The 24,652-nt window shown below is 48.8% G+C and overlaps 2 protein-coding genes and 1 non-coding gene across 3 annotated transcripts; 2 read left to right on the top strand and 1 right to left on the bottom strand.

The window, feature by feature from the left end:
• The first annotated feature begins 6,385 nt into the window (after window positions 1–6,385).
• Window positions 6,386–15,178, top strand: LOC119398612 (uncharacterized). Its single transcript, XM_037665445.1, has 4 exons — window positions 6,386–6,576; window positions 7,854–7,944; window positions 8,325–10,214; window positions 15,149–15,178. Exons 1-4 carry the CDS (start codon window positions 6,386–6,388, stop codon window positions 15,176–15,178), a joined length of 2,202 nt encoding a protein of 733 aa, XP_037521373.1.
• Window positions 15,179–17,183: 2,005 nt separating this feature from the next.
• Window positions 17,184–19,262, top strand: LOC119398611 (putative nuclease HARBI1). Its single transcript, XM_037665444.1, has 3 exons — window positions 17,184–17,753; window positions 18,456–18,667; window positions 18,923–19,262. The coding sequence occupies exons 1-3, from the start codon at window positions 17,184–17,186 to the stop codon at window positions 19,215–19,217; spliced, it is 1,077 nt and encodes a 358-aa protein (XP_037521372.1). The 3' UTR covers window positions 19,218–19,262.
• A 2,724-nt stretch (window positions 19,263–21,986) lies between these two features.
• LOC119399393 (uncharacterized) lies at window positions 21,987–23,907 on the bottom strand. The gene is made up of 2 exons (XR_007416845.1): window positions 23,459–23,907; window positions 21,987–22,971 (listed from the first exon to the last, which is right to left on the bottom strand). It is a non-coding gene; the product is annotated as an uncharacterized LOC119399393 (transcript).
• Window positions 23,908–24,652: the final 745 nt, after the last annotated feature.

Raw genomic sequence — 24,652 nt, 5'->3', positions numbered from 1 at the left:
CTGATGATGAGGGGCGATGTACAGTGAGCAAATGGTAACAAGTTTGTTTAAAATAACAGCACGAACGGCCACTGCTTCGAGCGGCGTTTGTATCTGCAAACCTTGACATGCTATGCTCTTATCTATTATGATGGCGACGCCACCAGATGATGCGGTAGCTTCATCTCGGTCTTTACGGAAGATGACGTGGTGTCTAAGGAAGTTCGTGTGTTTAGTTTTCAGGTGTGTTTCCTGTACACACAGCACGTTTGGCGAGTGTTCGTGTATGAGTTCTTGGATATCATCAATGTTTCTGAGAAGACCTCTCACATTCCATTGTAAGATTTGTGTATCCATATTGAGTTTAAATTAGTGCTGTGTGTATGGAGAGAACTGTAGGCTTAAGTCACAGAGCCCTTTCCAGGCCCCGTGATGCGGGCTTTTTCTTTTCTGGCGCGCTCCAAAGAGCTGCGCCGTTCCTTCGGCGCCTGTGACGCCGTTAGACTTGCCGTTGTGTCCATCGCCTCGGCAGCGACGCTGGATGACCGCTCGCGGGTTACGCGCACGGGTGTCAGAGTTTTGGGGCCCTCTGACGGCACAGAAGGCCCTGGGCCTGCAGATTCGGAGGCCAGCATGCCGTTTGGTTGCGGAGCAGTACGGGCTGCTTCCGCTGGAGGGGGGGGGGGATAGCGCTGCCGCCCGTCCATTGTGTGTGGTACGTACTTTTGTGACACTGCCTCTGACGTGCCACGTCCGCGAAAGTAGGACCCTGCGGAAAGGAAAGGCGTCTGCGCGCCTCCTTAAATGAGATATTTTCAGTTACCTTGAGTGTTATGATTTCTTTTTCTTTTTTCCATGAGGGACAACTGCGAAAGTAGGCTGGGTGCCCACCCTCGCAGTTCGCACAATGGTGAGCTTCAACACAGTTGTCTGCAGGGTGTTCACGTGAACTACACTTTGCGCACGTTTGGCGGCCACGGCAGCTCTGAGAGCCGTGACCGAAACGCTGGCACTTGAAGCAACGGCGTGGGTTAGGGATGAATGGTCTAACCTTTAATTTCAAATAGCCTGTTTGGATATGTTCTGGCAGTGTGCTTGTACCAAATGTGACGATTAGGTGTTTAGTCAGGATTTCCTTATCTTCGCGCCTAATTTTGATTCTCTGTACATTTGTCACATGCTATTCACTCCAGCCCTCGAGGAGCTCACTTTCTGTCAATTCAAGCAGGTCTTGGTCTGATACTACACCTCGCGAGCTGTTCAGGGAACGATGTGGTGTGACAGAGACAGGTGAGTTTCCGAACGAAACAAGTTTGGACAGTTTTTCATATTGTGCTTTGTTTTGAACTTCCAAGAGAAGATCTCCGCTAGCCATTCTCGATGCCTGATATCTACTGCCGAGTGTTTCAGTGAGGCATTTGGACACAACAAAAGGGGATATTGTTCGGGCATTCTTGTCAGCTGTTTCGCAGTGGATCACACGGAATCGTGGAAACATTTCTTGAGGTTTCATGAAAATGTTCACAGTGTCTTCGGTGCGTCCCCTCTTTGTGAGACGATGATTGTTAAGTTTGGGAAAAGAGGTTGAGGCCATAGATAATGTATGAATTCGGCAGCCATGCCAGCCGCCCACCATGGAGCCCTACATGGGGACGCGACCGCACTTATATTGTTACAAGGCGAGCCAACGCCCGCTGTACAGAGCTACTATAACCAAATATAATGTGCCCAAGAGAGGGCACATACACAAGGTTAACCCTCGCCGCCAAGAAAAACGGAAGTAAATAGAAGACATGAGAGGATAGGAAAGGCTAAAAGTGGGAGAGAAAGACGAAGACGTGGGAGAGAGAGATAGGAAAAGGCGACTGCCGATTTCCCCTGGGTGGGTCAGCCCAGGGGTGCCGTCTACGTGAAGCCAGGGCCAAAGGGGCGTGTTGCCTCTGCCGGGGGGCCTTAACGGTCCAAACACCCGGCGTCGGCTCAACCCCCAGGATCCCCTTTTCCCCGGACACGGCAAAGCCACGCACGGCTAGGCGTGGAAGGGGGTCGAAACCCCCCGTTAGCTCGGGTCCGTGGTGTCGCTACACACCAAACGCCCGCTTTCGCAGATGCCCCTCCAGGGGGGGGGAGGGGGGTATATGAAATCCTTCTGACGTACGGGAAAGTATACATCGGCCAAACGGGCCGGTGTATAAATGAACGGCTAAGGGAACACCAGCTTTCGATAAAGAACAGACAAGGTTCTAATTTGCCTATTCACTGCAGCGCATGCCCGTCGGCTGCATGTGGCAACAAAAAAAAAAAAACTTGAGGCGTAGTCAGAACCAGTTGGCACGTGAGATTGCCGAGGCTTTCTTCATCAATAAAAAAGAGACATTTGCGTCAGTGATACCTCCATAACATTGTACGATAATGAAAGCAGGTTCCTCGCATGCGCATAGATGATTTTGCGGTTTGTGTCGCATAAATATGCGTTTTGTTTTCAATAAAATTCAATCGCGAATCTGCGCCCGTCCTCGTTAACTTCCTTGTCCGTGTTTACTTTGCGCAGCACCGTGTTTCATGGAGCATTCCCTGTTGTACACCATAGCTTGTAACAATATCTTAAACATTTTAAATAGCACTTCGACGTTTTCGTGCTTTTCATGTGTAATATGGTTGTGGCAGATACCGAAAGGAGCGCAAGAAAAACCAACGTTTCAATTTATATGCTGTAGAGAGCGAGAAAAATAGAAATGGCCTGGCGTTCACTTTTAAATGAAATTTATTATTGAAAATATTGAAACATGAAAAGACAGCGATATGCTGGTTCTCGAAAAGCGGAGAAATCGACAAAGAGGTGCGCTACACACATGAACAGATTAAGCACCATAGAGCGACGTCGCTGGAACAATTCTCAGTAGGCAGCACACCAGGAGCGTAGCCAACTTTTTTTAGGGGCGAAGCTCCTTAAGGCGGCACCCGTTCGTCCCTCGTCGTGCTCGTAGTAGTGAGTAACAAGTCTTACCCTTTGACCTCCAAGGTGGTGCCGGTGGGAGATTTCTCCTGTGCGTTGTTGAACAATAAAAAATTCGCAGCGTGCGCGTTAACTAAAAGCCGAATTCTTCTGTCTCTGTAGAAGTGTAAGTGTTAGCTAAAAGCCGACTTCTTCTGTCTCTCATTCCCATTAGCAGCCATTCTTTACCTCCAAGGTAGTGCCTGGTGAGATTTCTCCTGTGCGTGATTAAACAATAAAAATTTTGTTCAAAACGCCGTTGATTGATGAAATAAACCAACGAAAGACGCCAGATGTTTTGTAAAAACAAAACGAAAGAACGCCAGATGTTTCTAAAGCAAAACGAAAAAGACGCCAGCTGCTTAACGAAAGACGCAAGGTGTTTTCTAAAGCAATGGTTTTCTAAACAATGAAAATTCACAGCGTACATGTAAAATTAAAGTGAGCTGCAAGTCGTCATAACTCATCGAACCTTTAGTATAAACGCGCCCGATCTCACGTCGGTGATGATGTACTGGGCAGAATTCACGGAAGATTCACGGTTTACCGATGAACCTCCGCAGCTTCGCCCACTCATCATCATTCACTCCGTGGATATGCTGTGATTTTTTTATGGGGAGAGGAGGAGTCGAAGGAAGGCCCTTCAACCATACTCTATGTATGCGCACGCATGCATTTGTATGTGTGCGTGTATATATACATACGCAATGTTGAAAAATTAGGGGGGGGGGGGCTTACCCCCCGCCTCCCTTCGGGCAACGCCAGTGCAGTGCACACGTCCGGTTTTCAACGCCCATCTTATCATCAGACAGAACAATTCAACAGAACAATCCGCAGCGGACGTTGAAAGGTTTTCATACTACACGTGGTCGCTGTAGTTTGGGGGTTATAGCGTTTTTTGGTAGGACATGAATCTAATAGAAACAAAAGCATCAGTTTGGAGCTAACGAGCTACAGAGCGCACGACGGCCACTTGATAGATTCCAGGTGGACGGCAACGACGGCAACCACTTTCGGCGGTGCGGCCTTGTTTTTCGTGCGCGCGATTACGCACTTCGCACCCGTATTCCGCTATACGCAAAGTATTTTGTGTATAGCGACATGCCGGATACACTCAAACTATCTTATATTCCCTCAAAAACATCATATTCGCCGTATGCTCGTCGCTACCGAAAAAAAAATTCGGTAGAGAGATGCAGTTATCAAGTTTTTATTCATATGGTTCCACAAGTACAAAGAAGGAAAGCACTTCGACAAAAATTTCATTTTAATGCGCTAAAAATTGGTGCCCGCAAACGGCGACATTAGTTGCGAACATCGTGAAACCAGTCTTGAAAAACGCATTCTGGCTTTGTATACTTGAGGTCAATCCCAGAGACTAATACAAATTTCGTTCACACGAAGACTAAATTGCGGTACTACACTCCAATGGCTCGTTCACACTGAGTATTGCGGCGACCGGAGAGCCGCAGAATCCGGTTCGGTGGCGGCGAGATTCGCCGAATCGGCCCTCTCCGCGCCGATCGCTCCCGGACCGATTTTTGCGGCAACCGCCGCCGGATCCGCTCGCCGCGGAACTTGAAAAAATGGCGGCCAAGTCCGACACGCTCGTCACCAACGTTTATAGAACCTGGTTCCATAAACGTTGCTCGTTACGTCGCAGTCGAAAAACATCCACATAGCGGAATTGCTAATCGAAATGGTGCGGAACTACCTCGTCCTTTACGACAAACGCCACCCGAAGCACAAGGACAGTTTACTGAAGGACGATTTGTGGAATAAAAATCGCAACGAGCTTGGATTGACTGGTATGTACGAGTACTGCTGTCTATGTTGCTTTGTTTCTGATGTAGCGAGTATTGGCCTGGGGTGCTACCGATGGCGGCGCTGCGAACGGCGCCTGTATGACGTCAGAGCGGGGATTCGCGCTCTTTCGTCAGCTACGTAGGCCCAGCGCCGTGTTGAAACCACCGTTGTGGTAAATATCAACAAAAAAGCAGTTCACTGGGTTATCTTGCGTATGGTGGCTACTGACGCTGTTCGAACAACCGTGGGTCTGCTTTTAACGTTCATTTAGAACTACAGCTCTTTGTTTCTTAGAACTGAGGCCGCTTCTCCGCGGCGAGTGCTGCGCAATGGTGAAGTACTGCTCTGTGCCTCAGTGTACTTCGAAGTGAGTAGAACGCCCTTCGAAGTACACTGAGGCACAGAGCAGTACTTCACCATTTCGCAGCACTCGCCGCGGAGAAGCGACCCAATCAACGCCGGAATCGTCTTCCGGAAGATATCAGCACTTCGTAGAGATCACCTGCATCAAAATCCAAGCAGAGCAAGTACCTTATTCTACGACTTTTTCACCGCGCCAAGCTGCCGCTCTGCCAACCCTAACGGCAACACCGGCGGCCAGGCGGCCGTTCATCTTGCACACGCCTGTGCCTGACGTGTTCCGCCACTGATCAGCGCCATCACTACGCTTAGCACTACCGTAATGGAAATCGTCGAAGTGGAGGGAACCAGCATCTCTCCTGGAGAATGCACCGTGGAATCCGGATGGCTTGTGAGTCATAAATACAAACAACGCCAGCAACAGCCAACACATGTCGACCAAGCCACATCCATGCTGAAGAAATCGGGTCTTCCGCACCCCTGCGTGCGCCCGCGAGCCCCAAGACCTCTGAAACTACCTGAAGACGATATGAAAGTCGTAATGCGCTTCCTAGACGGCTTCAATACTGCCATGGTGGGCGAGGCGCAAATAAGGGACGCTATCCTTGCCGTCACTGGCCTCACTCCCGAGCAAACTGATGCAGATACGTACAGGACAAACCCGGCTTCCAACATTGTTCTGGTCAGCACCCCCTCGATGGAAAACGCGGAAAGGTACTGCAAGATCACACACTTACAGATTGGCGAACACAAGTTTTCAGCTGCAGCATACGCTACATCGCCTGATGATACCGCTAAAGGAGTCATACACAACGTCCCTTCGTACGACACCGCTGAAGTCATCACGAGCAGCCTAGTCAACAAGCGAAATCCAACGATTATCCAGGCCCGCCGTATGGGCAGCACGAACTCGGTGCTCATCGTCTTTGATGGTCATCAAGTCCCATACCAAGTCTATTATCGAGGAGCTGAATACAAATGCTACTTGCACAAAAAGAAAGCTGAATTTTGCACCGCCTGTGGTTTTGGTTGGTCACCGAGTGGATGTCTGTCCATCACCACCACGCAACAGGTGCGCTACCTGCTACAAGGAAGACCCCCAACCTGACCACACGTGCCAGCTGTGCTGCGCTCTCTGTGGACTTGGTCACTCCACAGGGGACAAGATGTACACAAAACGCTACCTCACCCCACGATTACCTCTACAGAGGCGCAGAGAGCAGGCTCAACGACGTACTTTTCAATATGCCGCAACACCTACGCAACAGCAACACCAAGAAGATCCTCAAACTACACCTAGGAGCCTTTCCAGGAGCCGATCTCGGAACCGTTCGAGGAGCAGATCAGGAAGCAAAGCCCGAGGGACCTCACAACCTGGGAGTAACTGTAACGAGACGGCCCCCAGGCAGGCCACCAAAGCCAGTCATTCATTGGAGGTAAGCTGGGCAGCCATGGCCTCCCGCGCGAACCCACAATCACCCATGACATCGCAACCACACAAACCCACAGCACCAATGCCTACACAGACACACAGTAATGCGGACGGACAGGCTCTTCACATGGTCATGAAAGAGCTCAGTGCACTTCGACAAGAGCTTCAAGAACTTCGCGCAGAGAATACGCTCCTCAAGCAAAAGCTTCAAATGCAGCATCCTCCCAAGCCTGAGGCAGAGCGATCGGTCGGGGTGGTCAGTAGAAAAGATGCTACCACCAACCCACCCAAACGTAAGGCAACTGCACCAGACACCGACATGGATACCTCCGCTCCGGAAACAAACGCAGATATTATTAGAACTACGGTAGAGGAATGCCTGCAAGGCGCCATCGCCAAGGCGATAGAAACTGCAGTTGCCACAATGACCCAAACCTTAAAAGACGAACAGAATAAGCAACATTCAGAATTAGCGCATAAGGTGCTTATGTCTATCAAGAAACTAGAGCGCCGCATGACAGAGGTAGAGGAACATTCCGTTAGGTTCAAGGGAACTTTTGCAAAGGAAGCACACCCCCGCCCTGACGATGCCTCCGCCTCCCAGCACTAGTTATACAGGTTACTGTATCTGGCAGTGGAACTGCCGAGGCTTTTCAAGGAAACGCGGAATACTTCAGCAAAGCTTACGCACTCTCACATCGGAGAAACCACCAGACGTCATTGCACTTCAAGAGCCCATGACCGAGGCAAAACTAACAGGATATGCGGCCTACAATCAACAATCAAACACTGATCAGAGGGTGTTAGTAGTCACGCTAGTGAGCCGCAACATCGGAGTACTACAACATGACTTGCTCTCGGACGGACCCCCACACGTTTTCATCGAAATAATTCCACATTGCAGGAAAGAGCGCAGCAGACTCTTTATATTAAATGTATACAGTAGTCCCAAACACCAACGTAGATTTCATAGACTCCTTGCCGCAGCGGACAAGGCAGCGCAAGGCTTCCCTCTTATGGTCGTGGTTGACTTTAACGCCCCAGCGTTAGCATGGGGCTACTCCTACGACAGAAAGAAAGGCCGCCAATTGTGGGAAGATATCCAACAATTACAATATACGGTGGTCACGGACCCTACCCATCACACGCGCATTGGTAACAGCGTCAACAGGGACACCACACCGGATCTCACGATGATCAAGCGAGCCTCCTTCACAGAATGGCACAATACCGGTCAAACCTTCGGTAGTGACCACTGTGTTCTGCAAACGCTCATCGCAGCCGGTCCACGAAAACGGGTAGGGCGAACGCTCAGTATCACGGACTGGGATGCTTTCCGGGCCTGCAGGGCAGCACGTACCTCCCCAGAAGGGTGTGCACCCGACCTCGAGACTTGGACCAGCGACCTTCTTGCTGACGCGGAGGCGGCGACTAAATGGGTGTTGGAAGAAGCAGGCGCCCAGCAGCTTGACAGTAAATTACTACACATGTTGGAGGCTCTAGCGGGGCTTAGAAAACGTTACAAGACCCAAAAACTGAATCGCACGTTCCGCAAACGAATCGGGATTCTTGACACGGACATTGAAGTACGCGCTGCAGCTAACCAATCAACAATGGCATGCCGTATGCAACGGCATACAGCGGCAACCCAATATCCCCAAGACCTGGAACATTCTGCGGCACCTGCTAGACGCGCGAACCAGCAAAACTACTCAACAACGCAATATACAGAAACTCCTACATCAAACGCAGGCCGCCGACAAGCAGCTCCTGAGTAACCTTGTCGACAAGTACCTTGGTGACCAGGTGACGCAACCGCAGATGCCCTACACAGGTCAGGATAACGCCTCCCTGGACGCCCCTATCACCCTGGCGGAAGTGCAGGCAACGGTACGAAATCGGCGCCCCAACTCAGCGCCGGGGGACGATTGCATCACCAATCGGATCCTACAAAATGCGGATGACGACTCCCTAGCGACTCTGTTGCAACATATCAACATCGTCTGGGAGTCGGGCTCCTTGCCTGCGCCGTGGAAACACGCCAAGATAGTCTTCATCCCCAAACCAGGCAAACCTTTACATTTCGACAACCTCCGCCCCATATCTCTCACTTCATGCGTAGGAAAAGTCATGGAGCATGTCATTCTCACTCGGCTTACTGAATACATGGATAAGGAAGACAAGTTTCCACACACCATGATAGGCTTCCGCCCCCGGCTGTCCACGCAGGATGTCATGCTTCAACTTCAGCATCAAGTACTCGACACCCGACAGGGACCTAAACTGGACACAAGGGCTGTACTTGGCCTAGACCTTACTAAAGCATTTGATAACGTCACACACCGTGCAATTCTCGAGGCACTCTCAGAACTAAACGTTGGTGCAAAGACCTATAGCTACATTAAAGATTTCCTCTCCAACCGCACTGCCACATTAACAATAGGGGGACTCCAGTCGGAGGTTATCAAGCTGGGAAGCAAGGGCACACCACAAGGGTCCGTGCTCTCTCCCATGCTTCTCAACATCGCCCTCATGGGGCTTCCAACACAGCTGTCTGCTATCCCACGCCTAAATCACTGCCTATACGCGGACGATATTACCCTCTGGACTGCTGGAGGCAGTGATGGCGAAATTGAAGAGACCCTGCAAGAAGCAATCAACGCGGTGGTCGAGTATGTCGAGCCACGAGGACTTTCATGTTCGTCGAGCAAGTCCGAATTACTAATCATACGCCCCGCAACGCATCGTCGAACGAGTCAGGAGAGCACGCATCCCATCATGCTCGAAGTCAAAGGACATCCCATACCGTGCGTGCCTAGCCTGCGAGTCTTGGGGCTCCGCATACAACAGAACCGTAAGAACACAGAGATTATCGAATGCCTCAAGACCCACGCTACTCAAATAGGAAGGCTCATCGCCCGCATCGCCAACAAGCACATGGGAATGAAAGAGGACAACCTTTTACGGTTGGTGCAAGCCTTTATTATCAGCCGCATCGCGTACGTCGCGCCCTTCCTATGCCTCTCCAACGCCGAGAAACACAAGATTAACATAATTATCAAGAAAGCATACAAGCAAGCCCTGCACGTCCCTCAATCTACGGAGAATCAAAAGCTCATGGAATTAGGCCTACATAACACAATTGAGGAGTTAATTGAGGCTCAGCGCATTTCACACTACGAGCGGCTCTCGCAAACACAGACCGGGCGGCACATCCTCCGTACCCTTGACATTGAATACGTTACGCAGACCGGACCCAAGGTCCCATTGTCCAAGGACGTCCGAGAAACGTTCCTGATTCCCCCCATCCCTCGCAATATGCACCCCGTCTACAACGCAGAACGGCGCGCCGACCGTGCTAAACATCTCAGCAAGAGTTACAAGGGGGCCGCGCATGTAGCTTACGTTGACGCAGCAGAGTACCCGCAACAACCGGCCATGGCGCTCGCTGTCGTCACGGGACAGAATCATGTAACTACCACCACCAGCTCTCTACTCACCACACAACCCGAAGAGGGCGAAGAAGCTGCCATCGCTTTAGCCTACGCGACGACTACCGCCTCTTGCATTGTTAGTGACAGCATTACAGCTATCCGCAACTTCACCAAGGGCATCATTTCACCGCAAGCGAACCGCATACTTGCAAGCACATCCCCATCTCGTCGCCGCCAAGTTCATTTAATCTGGGCTCCGGGCCATTCGGGCCTTGCCGGGAACGAAGCCGTTCACGACGCTGCCCGAGAAATCGTCCACCGGGCGCGTCACCCGTCATCAGAGCAGCTACCCTCTCGACGAGCCGAGCAGGCTGAGGACGAAGAAGTCGAATCCTGGTGCGGCCACGCGAAAGAAAGAATGGTCACGTATGGTGAAATTGTCATGCATTACCGCAGGGCAAGATTGAAGTACCCACCCCCTGACAAGTCGCTAAATAAGCAACAGTCGACAACATGGCGATATTACAGACGCGAACATTCCCTACACCCACGCTGTACAGTCGCATATACCCGGTCGTTTACACACCACAGTGCAAAGCTTGCGGGATGGCTCGCGCCAACTTCGACCACATTATATGGGCATGTCCCGCAGCGACACACACCACCAAACACAGCAAGAACCCTAAACTTAAGATTACCACGCCCGAGCAGTGGGAGGCTATGCTGCTCAGCGCGTGCCCGGATGACCAACTCTGGGCAGTCCGGCTGGCCGAAGACGCCGCCAAGACCCAAGGTCTGGCCGCCGCCTGAGGAAGGGGGGCTCCGGTAGGGCTAGTCTCCCTGCCCCCGCCTCCCTTGACCACAGCAAGGACAAAAATAAAGTTATGTCTCTCTCTCTCAGTGTACTTCGTCCGCTTGTGAAAAAGGCGTTAGCTCTCACAACTATCCTAAGGACCTCAAGCTGAAGAAGAATTGGATAGTCAAGCTCAGAATGGGAAAGCGCCCCACGCCTTCATCGACAGTGTGCAGCAAGCACTTCGCGGTGATAAGATGAAGATGGCCAGAGAGTTTCTTCTGCCGATGAGGCACGAAGCGTTCCCGGGCTCGAGCCTTTGATCAACATCGGAGGCGATTCGCGTTTTTTTTTTGTAACCTTATCTACCAGATGTACTGCTTCTGCAAAATTCTTGCTGTCTTTCACAAAGCTAAGCAGCAAATTGGCAGTTCAAGAAACACTAGACAAGCGTAACAACGTGGTTTTTGTATCACGCTTAGAAGAGAATTAACTATGTTGTAAATCATTGCGCGACTTGTCGGACACGCTTATTGACCAAGTAAAAATTTGTCTTCCAGAGGTAGTTGTTCTACACACGAAGTGACAGAACTTTTTTTTTTCTTTTTTTTTACCATTCGGCTTTCATATGGCTCATCGTATACACCCCGCTGTCTTATCGAAGTTGTAACATCACGACAAAGACCTCGCCACATCCTTTTCACGTAGTGTTCAGTGAATGTTCGGGTTTTACAAGGCTGGCACGGAGCGCAAATTAAATGTATGATGCCGGTTACCCCGCTGCAAAGTGAGGGATTTCTCGTCCGTGCTAATACCGGTAAACATCAAGTGCAGCGATCACCGCGTTGAGCCGAGCTACGAAGGTAATTGTTAAACCAAACACATCATATTAAAATATAATAATAAAACGAAGCGAAAACAACTCGGTGGCTACTAGAGTGGTACTAATATGTTTTGCACTTAACCGGACAGGGCCGTACTTGCCCGTTTATGTTTGTTAGCAAATCTGGCCAAATCCAACTGACATTTGATTGCGTGGAACACTGGGAATTCCGGATACGTTGCGGCACTTGCCGATGTGGAACCTGTAACGTAACGTGATGCACGTCGCATACTTATTCAGACAGCAGTTTCCTTTTTTCTAAAGTTGTTAGAACAACCGAAAACGGCTCAGTGGTTTCCCGTTGACCTTTCGCGGGCTGACATCGCAATAAAAGAGAACAAAATCCGCAGGTCGACCTAAAACACGCAAAAATTGTTCGACAACGCCACTCATCCAAGCACCAGCCCGCACACTCCGTGCCGTCGCGCACGAGCCAGAAAGGAGGAAAGCGCTGGTTGCCAGTCCGGTCCTCCTCGCCCGATGCAACGGTCTATAGATACACCAGTGTATTAAAATATTTAAAAAAAAAAGAAGACGAAAGGAAGAAGTTTAAATTCATCCATGATTCGAACCCACATACAACAGCACTATACCCAGCTGTCCGCGTTGCGCGTTAGCCGGCTACACCACCCGTGCGCTCTTCTTTCTTTCTTTCTTTCTTTTTTTTTCCTTTATTGGACACCACCTGTGCGCTTGGCAGGGCGAAGGCTTCATTTTTTTTCAGTAAAAGCTGCGGCGTATAGTATCTGTGTTCTATACTTAATAACCATCGCGCCAAATGAGTGCTACGCCGTCAACACCCGGCGTGATCTAGCTATGGGCTCCGTGCATACGTTAGGAGCCGCCACAGTCACGCACTGCCTTCAGCGCCAAAGCGGCCACGGCAGCAGATTTGGCGGGATAAGGGAGCAGACGACGCAGGTGGCGGCAAGCCAATATGCTTTGGTGCTTCTCTTGAGGCGTTTTCTTTCCCGTTTGCTTTCAAAAGACGTCAAATTGTTAGCAAGCGTCAGAGAACGTAGCGTTAGCGCGTGTGCTTCTTTTCGCCAGACCTCGTGTATCCTCAGGCGAACGCGGCAACATAAAATGCATGTGCTGGGGGAAGACAACGGAGGTGACGAGACCGTTGAGCGAAACTGCGCACGTGTAACGCGGGCCGCCTCGCTCGCTAAACAATCACAGCTAGCTTATCGCCTTCGGGCTACCGCGGCAGCGAACTCAGCGGCAGCTTGAAACTGGAGATACCAGCAATTGCACTGTCACGGCAGCTGAATGAAAAAAAAAAACGCTTTCCATCGCACAGCCATGGCACTGCATTTGCTGCGCCGACTTCTCTAAATGGAAACTGGTAAAAACGCGTGCCCGGAGAATTCCTGTAGGTGTTATTGCACCCAACAACGCAGCAATTGTTCCTGGAGTTCAGCATTCCTAACAGCTCAACCGACACAAAATGAACTCCCCGCGAAAATACCTCGCACCGTCACAGCGGGAGCGTGGAGCGAGCAGGCGTGCAATCGCGGAGCGATGCTTTATGGCTTATGCTATATTGTTCTTAGCGTCCACCATCTGCGGCTGACTGATCGCGTTGATAACGCGGACGGACCGTCGCTCTGGTCACTGGCCAAGCGCGAAAAGCACGAAAAGTATAGTCATCGTAAAAGATACCCCCGTATTCACAAACGCTCCTCGACTCGACCCTTCACTCGAAACGCTCCTTGAGGGCCGTTTTCCTATTCACAAATCGCCCTTCACTCGAAACGCACCTCGACTTGAGGAAATCTCGAGTGTTTCACTTGAGATTGTCAAGGTAGCGCGGGAGCTACCTTGAATCGTTCCTTGAGTGAAGTTTCGGCGTCAGCGCGTGGCCTCCGAGATAGCGGGCCGCGCGCTCGCCATTTCGGAGGCCACGGTCAGCGTGGCATCCATGCGGTGCGTCGCTCACTTGTTCTGCATTTCCCGATGGATCAAGCTGCCGCCCTGCCGCTGCCTTTTTGCTTTCGACAGTGAAGGTGCGCATTTACTATGGCGCTGTCTTCGAGTGGTTCGGCAACGGCTCAGGTATACTGTGGCTGCTGTGGCTCCGAGAGAGGCCGGCATGATGTCAAGAGGACCGCGCTCTTGTGCCGTGATGGGTGCATTCCGTGCATGAGCCAATGGATAACCTGCTTTCGGATAATTATCGTGCGAAGTGTTCCAAGTCTTACTATGGTCGCCAGTGCTTTCATGTGTATTTCGTTGAAGACCTTACGCCGCATCAGTTCAAGCCCGGTGCGAAAGACTGCGCGATAGCGAAAGGAAAGTGAAAGAGCGAACTCTTCTCCAATTAATGGGTGAATTATTCATGCTAGCTTCATGGGTGCGTACCTGACTATTCATGCGCCGGCATTCACCGCACACCTGAGGGGCTTTCGCTCATGTAAATCTTCTCTACCCTAACCGAAATACGAAGAAGCATACCTCTGCAAGGAGATCTTCTGCATCAACGTGAAGGTGCGTTCTTCTATTTTGTTTTTCACATTTTCCCTGTGTTTGATCAGATTCATATTTGGGATGGTTTATGGAAAACAAAAGACAATGTAATGGGGTACAACGAGTGTGCAGTTGCTAGTACTGAAAGTTATAACTACGTAATTCGTAGCTTCGTTATACAGTATTTATGTAGCCCACAATATGTATGGACGTCCAAGCCTAGCTATGTGAAATTAACCAGGTGGTGGTGCAGTATGAAACCCGCATGTATGCAAAAATGCGTGAAACGTATCAAACACAAAAGATACAGCAGAGAAATGAATGAATGTTTTATTTTCAAGCTTAATAACACTGCTTCTAATTAAGCAATGACGGCAAATTTTAAGAAAACAATAGCACACGCAATGTAATTGTAGACGTTTGAGCCATTATATAATGAAGCTAATGGGCGTTGGATAGCCATACGTCTGTTCAGATGCACAAGTGCCAGGCCCAAACATGTATCAATATAGTGAAAGCTCATTAAGTCAACAAAAGACATGCCTGTTCTTCAAGGCGAGAAGTACTGAAGAATGTGTGTAGAACGAGAAGTAAAGAAAAATGCAGCTTTGATGTACCACTATGTTCATTATTTATAACCCCTTTCTTTTGTGCAGGAACCTGGCTGCTGAGACTAGAAGATACACCAACACTCTTTACAAATGTGCAGTATTTGCAGCGTTTGCATGACTATACAAAGGAAGAAAAGCTGCAGTTAATAGCTGCACGGCATGGATTAGTCACACTAGTGTGGCTACCACCTGTATCTTCTTTATGATGTCCTACAAGCTCGAATTTCATGACAGTATGTAGGCTGCATATGCTTTATTGACGGACACCTTGCAGCTTTACACACTTGTATTTTGTCACCTACGTTATTCTTCATCAAGCACATATAATAAAAATTCATTTACCCTTTTCAATTGATTTTGAGTTTTCTCTGTGCTTTCGTGTTCAGACAGGATCGCAAAAACCTCATCTGCTCTGATTATATAGAAAAAGCAGTTCTACAACAACCAAACACGTTCTATAGAATGCAGCACGTTCCTCTTCCATGGAAGGGAGGTGGCGCGGTTCCAACAGGTAGGCAAGCTGATTTTACTTGATAGCGTATATTTACAAATATTTACACGGTTCTTGTGACCAGAAGTAGCTGCGATGACTGCAAGGCCCTTGAGAATCTTTCACCATTTCGGTGCTGTCGTCTTCGTTGAATCAGCAGAGTAGTTTACTCTGCTTCTTTGCAACACATCCGCCCAGGTTGAGTGCGTCCACACGGTCGTCGTTAAGGCAAAACAGCAGTAAAAGGCAGAAACGGCTTCAGTCTCGTGATGTGCAGAATAACAAAAGATGCTCTGGAATGCCAAAGCGTCCCTATACAGCACAGACGCCGATGCCCTCCTCAGCAGGTATTCCCAGGGGTCACAAACTGCAAATGAATGCCAAAACATCAGTACACAGGGCACTCGTGCACTATAATTACAGGCTGCCTGCGCTTCCAAAATAAAAAGACAGGACAAACATTTTAAAATATGGCCGTTGCGTCCATTAGAATTAGTCACGTTAGGTACATCGACAAATGCACGGCGAATAGAAAAACGTTTATGGAAGTAATGAACTGCTAACTTATGCATCATCCGAATATTAAAACTTTGCATAAAGTATACCTGATGTCAAGAAACGCTGTTAAGAAGAGACTAAACACAGATCAGTCCAAGTTAACCGACAACATACGCTGCCAATTAAAAAAAAACGACTTTAAAACACTGCTTCCGTCGAAAGTGGAGAAAACACAAGCGAATGCTTTCCTCAACCTGCGTTACAGTCGAATTTGAACGCTCTACCACATGCATAGCATACGTACTCCTTAACGCGACACTGTGATAACTATGAGTAGCAGCTGCGAGCAGTCTCTACCGCATTTGTAAAATAAACGAAGCGGAACCACTACCAGTGTCGCGTTAAATGTCTCAGGAAATGAAATGAGAAAATAACAATTGCACAGGCTCCTTTAATTATGAACTATGCTAGCACTCCGCATCGAGAGCAAATTTACCTATGATAAGTAATTCCTGCACGCAGTGCGGTGGCGAATTCACCAAGCACATCAGTTTGATGTTATCGTACGTAAAAATGACTCACCCGCATTATCCGTTCTGCAGCTGCATCAATGAACAGAAGGCTCTCAGCAGCAGGAAGCTAAACAAAACGACAAATCGTCCGTGCGATGGGCCCTGCTTTTCGCTATCACTCAAGTAGTTCGTCAGTCACCATGGCGAAAGCTGGGTCACGAACAATACACAAGTAGACACTGCCGTAATCATATACAGCGATTAACAGACGCATGCGGCATAAAAGAAGTTAAGCGCGTGGAAACGATCAGCAGCAGACACATCGGAATCAGCTGTTCTTTCAGCAGCCGGGATGCGACTGTTGCCAGATTTCAAGCGGGGGTTTCGCTTACTCTATCGGCTCAAGCTTACGGAAGCTACACTACAGATTTAATAATAATAATATCTGGGGTTTAACGTCCCAAAACCACGATATGATTATGAGAGACGCCGTAGTGGAGGGCTCCGGAAATTTCGACCACCTGGGGTTCTTTAACGTGCACTTAAATCTAAGTACACGGGCCTCAGACATTTTCGCCTCCACCGAAAATGCAGCCGCCGCGGCCGGGATTCGATCCCGCGACCTTCGGGTCAGCAGTCGAGCGCCATAACCACTAGACCACCGTGGCGGGGCACACTACAGATTTAAAGGCGTGTATTTTGCCATAACGTCGACTGATAAAGAAGATGAACTAACCCCCGTATTCACAAACGCTCCTCGACTCGACCCTTCACTCGAAACTCTCCTTGAGGGCCGTTTTGCGATTCACAAATCGCCCTTCACTCGAAACGCACCTCGACTTGAGGAAATCTCGAGTGTTTCACTTGAGATTCTCAAGGTAGCGCGGAAGCTACCTTGAATCGCTCCTTGAGTCAAGTATCATGGCGGACTACGCTTCGTTTGTCCAATATGTGCTCCGCGTTGATGAACTGTTCAGCGACGTAGAGGACTGCGTGGGCATACCGCGGCCACTCTTGAGGGACAGGTCGAACCCCATGGAAGATTTCACGGACAGCGAATTCCTCGCGCGCTTCCGTTTCACGAAGAGCAGCGTGAAAAAGCTGCTCGAGTGCTTGCCCCTTGAGGAGAGCTGCAGCGACCGTGGCCACCCTCTTCCACCGATGATACAGCTTCTGATTGCGCTGCGCTTCTATGGAGCGGGCACATTTCAAGTTGTGGCGGGCGACCTCGTGCATGTGTCGCAGCCGACTGTGAGCCGCGTTATTGAACGTGTGTCGCGGCTGATCGCCACGCACTTGTTCCCGGACGTCGTGCAGTTCCCCAACTCTGACGACGGCTTCCGCGAAACGATGGTGGGGTTCTACCGCATCGCCAAATTTCCTGGGGTGACAGGGTGCATAGACTGCACCCACATCCGCATCAAATCGCCTGGTGGGCCGGACGGAGAAGTGTACCGCAACCGGAAGGGCTACTTCTCGATAAACGTTCAGGTAACTTGCTACTTCTTCTCTTTTAATGTTACTAGTTTTGCGGTAATTTTTAAAGAATAATAATTTAACATTCACATTACATAATCTCATTATAAATGCTTTTTGCAATTTAAATAAACAATGCCATAAACGGCACATTGACAAAAAGAATCAGCCATGGTAATTATCAATTAACTCAATTAGGGCCCCTTTGAAGCTCTTCTGAACGGTGGAGCGTCCTTTTGACTGCGCGGCGCTGCGCCCGTGTAAAAATGTATCCACGCGACGGAGCGAATCGCGCTTCGAGCCTGATCAGGATTACGTACAACGTCACCTGTTCCACGCGGTCCTCCTTAAGTCCGCGCGGAGCGATTCGCGAAACGACGGAGGCCCAAATCACAGTTGGGATGCTCAACGGGAAATACCAAAATCCTCCTCTGTAGCGTGAATTCACGCCTCTCTTGTGAATGCTAGTTGCAGAGCGATCCGAATCACGTCACATGTCAAGCGACTCGTCCGCGATCACGCCCGTCGCGTGATTACAGCTTTAAAAGAGGCACACGAATGGAATAGTCTTGCAACGTATTTGAAATTATTTGGCTGTAACCAGAAATAACAGTGAATGCTAGTACACTGAAAGAAGATAACGCATGCATGATGTACGTAGTTTACTTTTGTTCCAGCAGACAAACAGCACAACATGCAATTTTTTTTTTTCAATAGGTGATTGCAGGGCCGAAGCTGCAGTTTTTCGACGTCGTCGCCAGCTGGCCTGGATCTGTGCACGACAGTCGTATATTCGACAACAGTCGTGCACGCGTTCTCTATGAGACGAAGCGAGTGCCGGGTCTCCTGCTTGGCGATGCTGGCTACCCGTGCCTCTCATTTCTCATGACCCCGACGGCTGACGCGCCACCGGACAGCCCCGAGAGCCGGTTAGTAGTAAACATTTAGGTTTGGTTTACTTTATGAAACTAGCGGAATTATTTCCAAGGTATTGTGCTTAAGGCCTTAATTAGAATAAGCATGGTGCATGTACACCTTTTTGTATTTTGTGCACTGATTATATCCCATATTACAATAGAATATGAACGCTGGCCGCAATACTTTGTGTCCTTATGATCCCAAAGTGTAATGTTCGCCCTCGAGTATTGAGTGTAAGTTCAAAGAGCAACATATTTTTTACGTAGGTATCAAGCAGCTCACATCCGCACCCGAAACACCATCGAGAGGGCCTTTGGTGTGTGGAAGCGTCGCTTCCCGTGTTTGGACATGGGGTTGCAGCACCTGGCAGAACGTTCTGCTGTCATCACAACAGCCTGCGCTGCCCTGCACAACCTGGCAGTCCTCAGGCGGGACCCGGAACCACCAGCTGTCGTGATACCACAGCACTTGAGGCGGCCGCAGCCTGATGTGGCAAACCAAACGGACACGTTGCTCGGTTCGCGATGCCGAACGCGGCTGATCGCTCGCGCATTTAACTAAGGAATTAATTTAATGTCACTCTGTTCTACTGAGATGACAAACAACTTCAGCCATATATGAGCACGTTCTAGGGGGTGTTGTGAAGTTCGTGGCTTCGTCATCTTTCGCTCAGAAATGAAACAGACACCTAAAATCGTATGAAAACTTGACACTTTGTCAATAATTGCGCAAGTAAGATATGCGGGGTTTAACGTTCCAAAACCACAATATGATTATGAGGGACGCCATAGTGGAGGGCTCCGGATATTTTGACTACCTGTAGTTTAACGTGCACCTAAGTCTAAGTACACAGGCCTCAGTATTGTCGCCTCCGTCGAAAATGCAGCCGCCGCGGCCGGGATTCGATCCCGCGACCTTCCGGTCAGTAGCCGAGCGCCATAACCAAAAGTTTTCAAAGATCAGTCATGCTGAAATGTCAGAAACATTGAGGGAGATGTCCTTACGGCTCATTCAAAAGCGGGCTCCCTCGTTTTAAGACATGGCATTTTGCCATTGAACGTGAATCGCACAGAGGCCTCCCAACAATCTCGAAAAATCCGGTAACAAGCTATGTTGTCTACAAGCAGATTCTTAAAAATAGGTGAATACCTGGCAAAAATACAGCCCAGTTCCTGGGAATCTTCTGGGAGCATGTCAGAAGTGGGTGCAGAAATTTTGGAACAGTCGGCAATGAATACTCACAGATGTCACGAGTTGTGCCTGCCAAACTGAGGCCTTGTGTTCCAAAGTGGCCCTGCATCGCTCATATTCACGTGACCTGGTCCTTTACAACTACCGTATGTTTGAAGATGTCATAATGATGTCTTGAAGAGGCATCATTATGACGACGTTATCATCAGACATGCTGCTGAGAGCTGTTTTGACGTCTTATAGCAAGGCTTTTTTTAGGTAACCATAAGAGGTGAAACAACAATGTAGAACGGACATCTGCTTGAGAAGGAATCACTTTGAATAACTGTGCGCTTTCAAAGGTGTCACTGTACACTGTCTGTGCAAAACCAGGAACTTGTCAGCACTCTCTCGTGTAACAAGGTGGAATTCCATTGAATGTTAATCAAGATTTCTGCTTTGACATGTGTAACACATCCTTAATGTACATACTTTGGTCCTGTTTTAGCTTTCCTTTCCATGCTTGCCAATTCGCAGCATATTTTTTTCCTTCACGAGAGCTGTGCCGTACGTCTTGCACATAAAAACAATGTGTGTGAGAGACAACGAATCATTTATTTTTCTGCGTGCTGCTGCTGCTTCTGGCACTCCATTTCAAAGCGCGACTTTTGCTGCTCCAGCTGCTGCTCCAGGAGCCGCACCTGAATTTTATGGAGCTCCTGCTCCTGCTTCATTCGCATGCTGTGCAGCTGTCGTTGCTGGGACAGCTGCTGCCTACGCAGACGCAGCTCCACGGCATGCAGCTCCGCTTTGCGTCGCTCATCATTTTTTATCGCCTCCATTCGGGCAGCAACTTCTGGGGCGAGCACCCGCTCTACCGCTGCTGTGCGGCTTCGTGCCGATCTCGATGGCAGGTGTGCATCTGCGCCAGACAAAGCGTTCCCGCTTCCCTGTGGAGCAGCTGTCGGCGCTGTTCGTGGCACGTTGCTCCCTTCAGCAGGTACAGTGCTACTTGCAGGGGGATCTGTCATGGATGGTGGCGATGCATGCAATACTGCGGAGGCAGCACCTTCCGTTGCTGGCAGGATTGGCTCGAATGACATGTCTGCACACATAATAAAAAACAATTGCATAAGGGTTGAGAAAGTTCACACACGTAAGCGGTGTCGGTATCGCTGTTAGAAGTTGGTACGAGTATAAATGCACAGACATGCACGAATCGTATTCAGACAGCTACTACAAATCAGCTACACACGTAAATGGAAGGCACTTTTGGCTCCATTATGGAACTCTGGCCAAGAAGTAAAATAGAAGTGTAGCAGGGGGCCAGTGATACTTGCAGATATAAACTTGAATACTGCATTCATTCTAACCTCAGCATTGCCACGGCCGCAGCTACTAACGCTTTACTGCAGCGTACCTGAGAAGCATTTCATTTGGAATAACTGTACATTCAGCATCTTTCTCTGAGGTCTATGAAATATGTTAATAACACATATCTAATGTCAAAAGGTGGCCTGATTTTACACATAACTTCTTGGATAAAAGTACATCGTACTGCATGGCTGCCGGAGTCATAAGAAATTTACTTTTACTTTACTAGCTACATGAACATAAGCAGTAACAAACTACTTCGATTAAGTGGAGAAACAACTTATCTGCAATACGCCTGCTACATGTTAGTCACACAATCCAACTTGAGAGACCACATGTCGCCAGCACTACTGGAGCAGCGTGCAGCTGGGCTTTATGACTGAAGGCGCCTGCACTGTAGATGTCGGCAAGCCCATAGCTCCTGGTTGAGCCGAGACTTCAACAGCTGGCCATGGTGCGATATTGGTAGTGTCTGCATACACAAAAGAAACAGAACTGGTGCCCTACCGGCATGCTATGTAATCAGAAAGGCCTTTTAACATTGTAGCTTTTCGGTACAGGCACACTTGTGTGTTTCCATGCTTCTACGTGAACACACAACATTGGAAATTACTCTGTTCATAGTGTAATTATGAAAACGAATAACAGGTGCTAGTTGCATGCAACATTGACACCACACAAACACCTTGATAATAAAAACAGATGGGGACAGCTCCTCAACGTACATGGAAGCATGCAAGAGAAACAAATTGCGAAAAAGAGACTGTCCTTCATGAACCAGTGCTTCAATGGCAGCACAATGTTGAGTTGACTGGCGAGTTTTATCTCTCGCAGTTGACATGTACTGGCTTTTTGGCAAGTCAGCCTTTTGCTGCCCGGGGCGTGGTGCTGGGCAAAGGGCATCTGCACACAAAGAACAAAGTTGAATTACACGTCCAAAGGTGTGCTGGCCAGCAAACTAGCCATGATGTGAAACATGTCGTGCAAGTACATGCTAAACCACACAGAAGTACATTAGAACGGTTTGGGGTGATATCAGACTGTTTACACAGCATTACTTTCTGTCAACAGCCCGGTATGCTCTCTATGGGAAGTAATTAGCATTATTATTTTGTATAATTTTTTGTAAGCATATCTACTACTGCATAATTGTGTGCATGTATAATGAGTGCACACAGTGTTGAACCCACTCCTGGAAAAAGTTCCTGACGGGATTGAGAGTATTACTAAATATAAAAAAATAATTACGGACACGTAAATTCTAGTAAAACAGACATGCTAATCATTTCGACAGTTGCATTAGTCACGGAAAGATCGAAAGGTGGGCTAGTTGGTCATTCATTTTTCGTTCAGCGCAGTGGGAGCGCAGGGACAGACAACAAACAAAACAAGAACCACACCGCACTCTTCCTTTATCTGTTGTATGTTCCTGCGTTCCTGATTTGCTGAACGAAAAAAAAATTAGTCACGGAACTGAATATCAGTGAAATATAACACATCACGTTCAGTATACATGCATGCTGGCATAGCACAACACAACAGCTGCGACATGCTGCCGAGTTTGCCAATTCTTCCTTCACCGAGCAGCTCTTCCATGGTGTCTTCACTGCCAGTCACCATGCTCTCAAAGATGCGTGCCGGCGGTAGAGACAGCACCGGCTGGCCGATGTGTGCTCCATCGCTGTCATAGGGGTTGGGGAGCCGTGTCGCCATATGCGAGGCTGCCGCCCCTACGACGGGCTCATTGGCCGGCAGGTCGATGGACCACCCCCTGAGGTGTGAAAATAAGGTTACGTGGGTTCATCAGTACTACAAGTGACAGCACAAACAAAACATTTAAACAAGGCGACGCAAATAAAAATACCTCACTTTCACAATAGGGGAAGCATTAGTTCATAATAATAATAATAATAATAATAATAATAATAATAATAATAATAATAATAATAATAATAATAATTTCTACCATCTTTAACGTGCAACGATGCACAATTAGTTACGTTGACATAAAGTACTCAGAATATTTATTCTTTAACTGACATTATCGGTGTAAGTTTCAATGTTTCATTCAGCAATATTAAGACAATAATATAATAAGTAGGGACGACAGCGCATTTTGTGCTGGCGAAGGATTGCGTGCGTCAGCGGTGCCAGGGTATCACAAAATCTGTTCTTACAAATTTCGATTAACCGCACAAATAAAAGCCGAACCTCGGCACTTCTTACCAGTAGTAAGCAAACGTAAAGCAAACACTTACCTGTTGCGTACAAGTTCCGCCTTTGTTCCGACTGCATTTTTTTCCACTTTGTCTTTTCATTGTCCCACAGCTTCCGCAACTTCGAAACCGTCACGCGACGAATGCCTGGTTGGCTGTTGTACTCTTCGGTAATTTTTTCCCAGCCGATGTCCTTGGCGCGCTTCGACACGTTGTCCGTTCTTTTGTTTTCGATGACGGACCTGTGCCGCATCACCAAGTTGCGAAGCAGCTCGCGTTCTTCGGCCGTATACACAAACCTTGGTGCGGTAGTCTTACCACCGTCACGCATGACGTCGTGGTCGTTGCTCGCGCTCATTGCACTGTCACAGACACTACGGCACGACAAAGTGCCCGATAGCACCAAAACAAAAGCTACGCAATCACAACACGGGGATAACGGGGAGGAAAGAGCGCAGTAACAATCGCACAACCACCGGGCATGTGACGGCATGTGATCTCAGCGGATTCGGCTCTGGCGCAGCGTTGCCAGATTGGAAAGGGGCTTCGACACCAACCCCAGAACAAAATTTCACCAGATTTCACCAACACTACAAAATGGCGACTATGACGTCATTTTTTTCTTTTTAGTGTTTTACTTTGCAAAAGCCCTGCCCCATAGAAAATATTTTTTGTTGTTTATAACGATATTATTACAAAGGAGAGTGATTTGATTATTTCTGCATTTTTTACTTGTGGCTGTCAGCGTATTCGTATCACATTCGTATAATTTTTTTTTTCCGTCGCCGGCACGGGGACGGAGCCCCGCCCCTAGAAAACGGACCAATCAGAAATCAGTTTACGTTTGGAGTTCCGAGTTCCGAGAAGAGCCACGCGTCTACGGCATCTACGGCCCCTGGGTCCGTGGCCTTGGAACACTGAACGCGCGCCTGACTGAATGGGCCATAAAACGTGGGGACAAGTGGTTGTTTGTGTGTGTGTGTGTTTGTGGTGCGAGGAGGAGAGCGCCAGCGAACCATTTGAGCTGCGTGGACAATTCCTATTTTGGTGCATCAGTCGATCAACACTGCACAAAAACGTGCTGCTGTCGAAGCCAAAGGCCCCGCCGCTGCCATTGAAGAAGGCAGGCGTGTGCTTCCCGCAACATCCGGTGACCGTGTGCCTATGGCACACTGTGTATCAGCAGGCAAACTTCTCAACGAACAAAGCACCGCGGGGTGACATACGAGAACGGAA

Source organism: Rhipicephalus sanguineus, chromosome 7 (genome assembly GCF_013339695.2).
Source record: "Rhipicephalus sanguineus isolate Rsan-2018 chromosome 7, BIME_Rsan_1.4, whole genome shotgun sequence".
Lineage (NCBI taxonomy): Eukaryota > Metazoa > Arthropoda > Arachnida > Ixodida > Ixodidae > Rhipicephalus > Rhipicephalus sanguineus.
Note: the sequence above shows the minus strand (reverse complement) of the source record. Positions and strands in the feature narration are given on the sequence as shown.